At 52.2% G+C, this 4,727-nt stretch overlaps 1 protein-coding gene across 2 annotated transcripts in view; it reads right to left on the bottom strand.

The window, feature by feature from the left end:
* Positions 1-2,405: 2,405 nt before the first annotated feature.
* Mlf2 (myeloid leukemia factor 2) overlaps positions 2,406-4,727 on the bottom strand; it is a 4,793-nt gene continuing 2,471 nt past the window's right edge. The window contains exons 5-9 of one of the 2 annotated variants that reach the window (XM_021164654.1): positions 4,561-4,614; positions 4,147-4,275; positions 3,821-3,980; positions 3,112-3,324; positions 2,406-2,931 (exon numbers count right to left, since the gene is read on the bottom strand). In XM_021164654.1, the coding sequence (XP_021020313.1) occupies positions 3,137-3,324; positions 3,821-3,980; positions 4,147-4,275; positions 4,561-4,614 (531 nt within the window). In that variant the 3' untranslated portion in view covers positions 2,406-2,931; positions 3,112-3,136. Of the gene's footprint in view, positions 2,953-3,111; positions 3,325-3,820; positions 3,981-4,146; positions 4,276-4,560; positions 4,615-4,727 lie in introns of both variants that reach the window. The other variant, XM_021164655.2, reaches the window with a different exon arrangement.

Genomic DNA, 4,727 nt, shown 5'->3' with positions numbered 1-4,727 from the left:
AACTTTATTTTTTTCAGTTTCTTGAGAATGGGTCTCTTAGCCAGTGGTGGTGGCTTGATCTTTTGGTCCCAGCAGTAGGGAAGCAGAGGCAGGTGGATCTCTTGAGTTCAACATCAGCCTGGTCTACAGAGGGACTTCCAGCACAGCCAGGGCTACACGAGAACCTGCCTGGAAAAACAAAAACAAAAAGAAAGTGTGCGTGTGTAAGGGGGGAGGAAGAGAGAGGGAGAGAGACTGAAACAGAGAGGGAGAAGGGGAGGCAGAAAGAGAGAGAGAGGGAGAGAGACTGACTCTTCACAGTTCTAACTTGGAACTCACTGTAGACCAGGCTGGCCTCGAACTCACAGAGGCCCGCCTGCCTCTGCTTCCCAGGGCTGGCATCAAAGGCATGTGCCACCACTTTCTATTTGCTTCCCAGGTCTCCTTCACTGTGATCTCAGAGGTGAGGGGCCGGGGATAGTCACCCCAATGACTTGTTCTTCAGTAACTCAGTCTCTTGCTGGCACCTTGTAGCCTACAACATGTCACTGCTAAGTAAACACTACCATCACATGGGCNGGGCTGAAGCAAGGTGATCATGACCCACCCGAGAGCAGAGACCAGGGGAGTATTAGTTCCTAAGGACTGGGGCTGTAGGACACTTCCTGAGCATATGTGAGAAAGCCCCAAGTCCCGTGCCCAGCACTACACAAACAGAACAATGAATCTGTGTGCCTGAAAACCGAGACCCAAACTGTGAAGTCCTGGCTGTGACAGAGAAGCCAGGGTCCTGGCCCTGCTCTAGACAACCCATAGCTACACTTGAGAGCTGGTTGGACTAGCTCCAGCCTGGAATCCTACCACCAGGGAGAACCCAGCCTGCAAAACAAACAGACTCCAAAGAACAACATTGGAATGTGGGGACCAGCTCTGGAATGCAGAGGGATGCATGAACTACACCCTAAGATTGCTTGCAGTTGGAATGTAACTATATAATTGAGGCCCAGGTAAGCAAGAAGACCAAGCTATAGGAAGACTGGCCTGGAGACCAAGTCTCTTCTGGTTTTCTTCAATCCTAGATAATCCCTCAGGAGACTGATGAGAGCAACTTGTACACACAGGAAGTACGTGCCTAGCCATCCATGTCAGGCGTTATACTTAAATGACTGGGGATGCTTTGAGCTTCAATTACCAGCTTCAAAACCCAGGCAATGCTGCCCCTNCAGCCATGAGCCTTCACCAGCCCTCTAGCCAGTGACTGTCTAGACTAAGTCAGGACCTGAATGTCACACAAAATCCTTTCTTCCTTGAGAGGGTCTTTCCCCCTTTTTTTTTTGAGACAGTTTTGACTATATAGTCCTGGTTGGCCTCAATTGTGGAAATCCACCTGCTTCCAGATGCTGGGATTAAAGACATTCACCACCACCACGCCTGGCCTTCTATTTTGACTTTTATCAGCAGAAAAACAGCTGAATAGACTGAACAGGCTGAAAAGCTTCAGCATGGTGGTACAGGTCTATAACCCAAGCAGGAGTAGGAACTCAGGGTTGTTCTCAGCTACAGTGTGAGACCTGTCTGCAGAAGGAAAAAAAAAAAAAAGAAAAAAAGAAAGAAACCTGGCTCAGTGGCCAAGTGCTTGCCCAGCATGTAGGAGGGACAGAGTGACCCATTTGGCTGCAAAGCAAGAGCTGAGCATTCAGAGAAATGTGAGCTCTTCCTAGCCTCCAGGCTGCTCGGGTTCCAGCTTACTCTATCCACTGCTCTCCTTCCCTGGCTCAAGTTCTCAGCAGCTAGGGGCTGATGAGTTTGAGAAATCCTTCCCTCTTGAAACTCGGGTAAAGCTACCTATGCATGTCTGCCCAGCCTTGGCAAACAACCCTGCCCATGGGAAGGGACAGCCAATTCCATAGGCTACAGTCTGTACTCAATATGACTCTGGAGTGAAGTTACACCAGGGAGAGAGCAAACCCTCCCCCGCCCCCCCCCCCATCCCTGCTGAGCTGCAACAGCTCTGTCACTGGTGTGGTCTGAATGAAAATGGTCCCCGCAGGCTCATATAATTCAATGTTTGGTGCCCAGTTGTGGTGGACTATTTAGGAAGGACTAAGGTGTGTCACTGGGTTTGAGGTTCCAAAAGGCCAAGCCATTTCCAATCTCTCTCTCCATCCTGCTTGTGGAGCAGATGTAGGCCGACTGCTCTAGCATCATGCCTGCCTGCCGCTTCGTTCCCNGCCCTGATGGCCATACCCTCTGCAACAAGCAACCTCNCAATTAAATGCTTTCTTTTATATGCTGCCTTGGTTATGGTGTTTCATCACAGCAAAAGAAACCCTAAGACAGCTGGGCCACATGTGGAGCCAAGACGACAGAAGGTAGGATTCAGCGGGGTTGAACTGGGGCAAAAGANGAAAAGTACANCCAGAATCTTCACTTTTTCCATTCTCCTTTATTCCATAAACACCTAGTTACAAGTTGCACAAATCATTAATTTTTATAAAGGCAGAGAAGGGTAAAGGAAAGTGTTTCTGTGATGGGTGGGGGAAGGGACAAAGAATTGGAACTAGTCCACTTTCTCCACAGCCCTTATAGGACCATGGTATCTGCAGTGGGGCTCTGAGGAAGAGGTGGGCAAGGGTCAGGGGAGCTGAGGGACGGAGATCCCTAAACCCAGAGCTCTCCCCCAAACCCTTCGATGCGTGGCAGGGGCTCGGGAAGATGAGGCGGCTTGGAGATGGAGCAGCAACATGAGAACTCAAGTTAGTGGATACAGGATGGGTGGGACACGCGGTGAGGGGTGAAGATGGAAACGTAGGTAAGGGGGGCAGTAGAAGGCTCTCCCTGAGACCCAGGGAGAGGTGGGGCCAGCTTGCCTGTTAATTTAATATTAAATTGGGATGGAGGTTGGAAAGGACAGTCATTTCAAGGATGGTTACTCAGCCTCTCAGCCTGCACCTGGAGGAAGGAAAGATGAGCCTGTCAGAGAAAGGACACAGAAGTCTGGGGTCAGGAGCATCTTCCAGCCACTCAGAAGGAGCAAGTCTCCTGTCCCATGACAGCTTAACTNCTACACTGATCTGCCAGCCAGCCTCCTCTGGTCTGTCATATTCCCACTCTTCCCTCTCAGGCACTTACATGAGAAGCTGAGAGCCTGGGGCCTTCACCAGTCATAACGACGCGACTGTCGGGAGGGGGAGTCCTCAGGTCCCTGGATCGCCAGGCGGGGAGGCCCCTCAGCCCTTCGCCCCCCACCCACAGATGCCTCATGCCGTCGAAATTCCAGAGGACGCTGCTGTCTGTATCGGGATGTCTCCCTTCTCCATTCATCATCAAATGCTGCTGCCTCNCCTAAAGAGGACAGAGAGCAGCCATGGAAGGCGGTGAGCCACAGTATTCTGAGATCAGAAACCAGGGCAAAGGTTGAGATCATGCATGGGAGAATGGAGGTTGGGAGCCATTTTAGCTTCAACACAGTTCCTGGATGCCACTGGCAAGCCTGAGGCACAACTACTGGGGTTACACATCATGGGGAGGCACAACTACTGGAGCTACACACCATGGAAGCTAATAAAGAGCTCATTTGAGAAAGACAAAGTAAAGGGTGGAAAAGAAAAGCCGCCAATCTCCATACAGGAAAGTACAACCATCAGCACCTGACGTCAGTCAAGCTCTGCCCCCTCCCTGGCAACACCTGACTCAGCCCTGAAGCTGGCAACAGAGCCTAAGCACAGGGCTCACCCACAGCCCTGCCTGAGATACCTGTGGGATGGTAGAGAAAGCTACGCTCCAGTCTACAGCAACTAGCTCAGGGGCTGCTGCCCGGAAGGAAGGCAGGCTCACTCACTTTCATCCAGGTTGATGTAGTCCTGCCGCTCCTCCTGGTCCCCTGTGCGGTGGTTTCGGGAGCGCTGGAGGATGTGAGCCCTATCCCGAATGTGATGCCCAATGGACATCTGCTCTAGACCACTGTCTGAGTCTCGGACAGTCCTCCGTGTCTCCCGGATCTGGGATGAGGCGAATAGGCACATTCACTTCTCCCCACAAAGCCCTGGCTACATCTCCCCGGGATGAATACATCACCCACGACCCAGTCCTGAAAACAGATGCCCCTGGTTCCTGTGGCTGCCGATCCATCCTACCTCCTCNGAGATAGAGGGGTTCCTTACTCACCCCGCCTGGGGCAGAGCGCATCTCCGACGTCTCCTGGTAAACCTTGGGCGCGCCGTCCCCAGTGTTGGAGTAGGAGATGACAGTGGAGGAGGAGAAGGTCTGGCAGTTGCCCCCTGCAGCCATGTGCTCCTGAGGAGGGACTGAATGAGGAGGGCCTACTCTGCAGAAGGGAGCTCCCTTCAGCTGCTCGCTCTTGCTACATCTTTCTCAAAATACGTGAGAATGGGAAACGCATCACAACCGCCCGATTCCTCAGGCCCAACACTAGCATATGTAATCACTCATGGGTCTAAGAACAAACACAGGACTCGGGTGCTCGTCTGACCCAGCTTCTTCACTAGCACACGCCACACCCCCAACCATGTTGGCTGCCACGGAGATCAAGGCAGGGGAAGACTATGGGGCAAGTCATACCATGTTCCCAATCATGTCGTTCATCATCCCAAACATGTCCATGAAACCGCCGGACTGAGGAAAGACGAGAGTCCAGAGAGTCAGCGGCTTTGGGCCTCACTCACCTGAGGACAGACCCCTTTTCCTTCTTACATCTAGCCTAACCACTCAAGTTCCTCCCCATGAAC

The sequence above is a fragment of the Mus caroli genome, chromosome 6 (assembly GCF_900094665.2).
Source record: "Mus caroli chromosome 6, CAROLI_EIJ_v1.1, whole genome shotgun sequence".
Lineage (NCBI taxonomy): Eukaryota > Metazoa > Chordata > Mammalia > Rodentia > Muridae > Mus > Mus caroli.
This window is presented reverse-complemented; position numbering and strand designations above follow the sequence as displayed.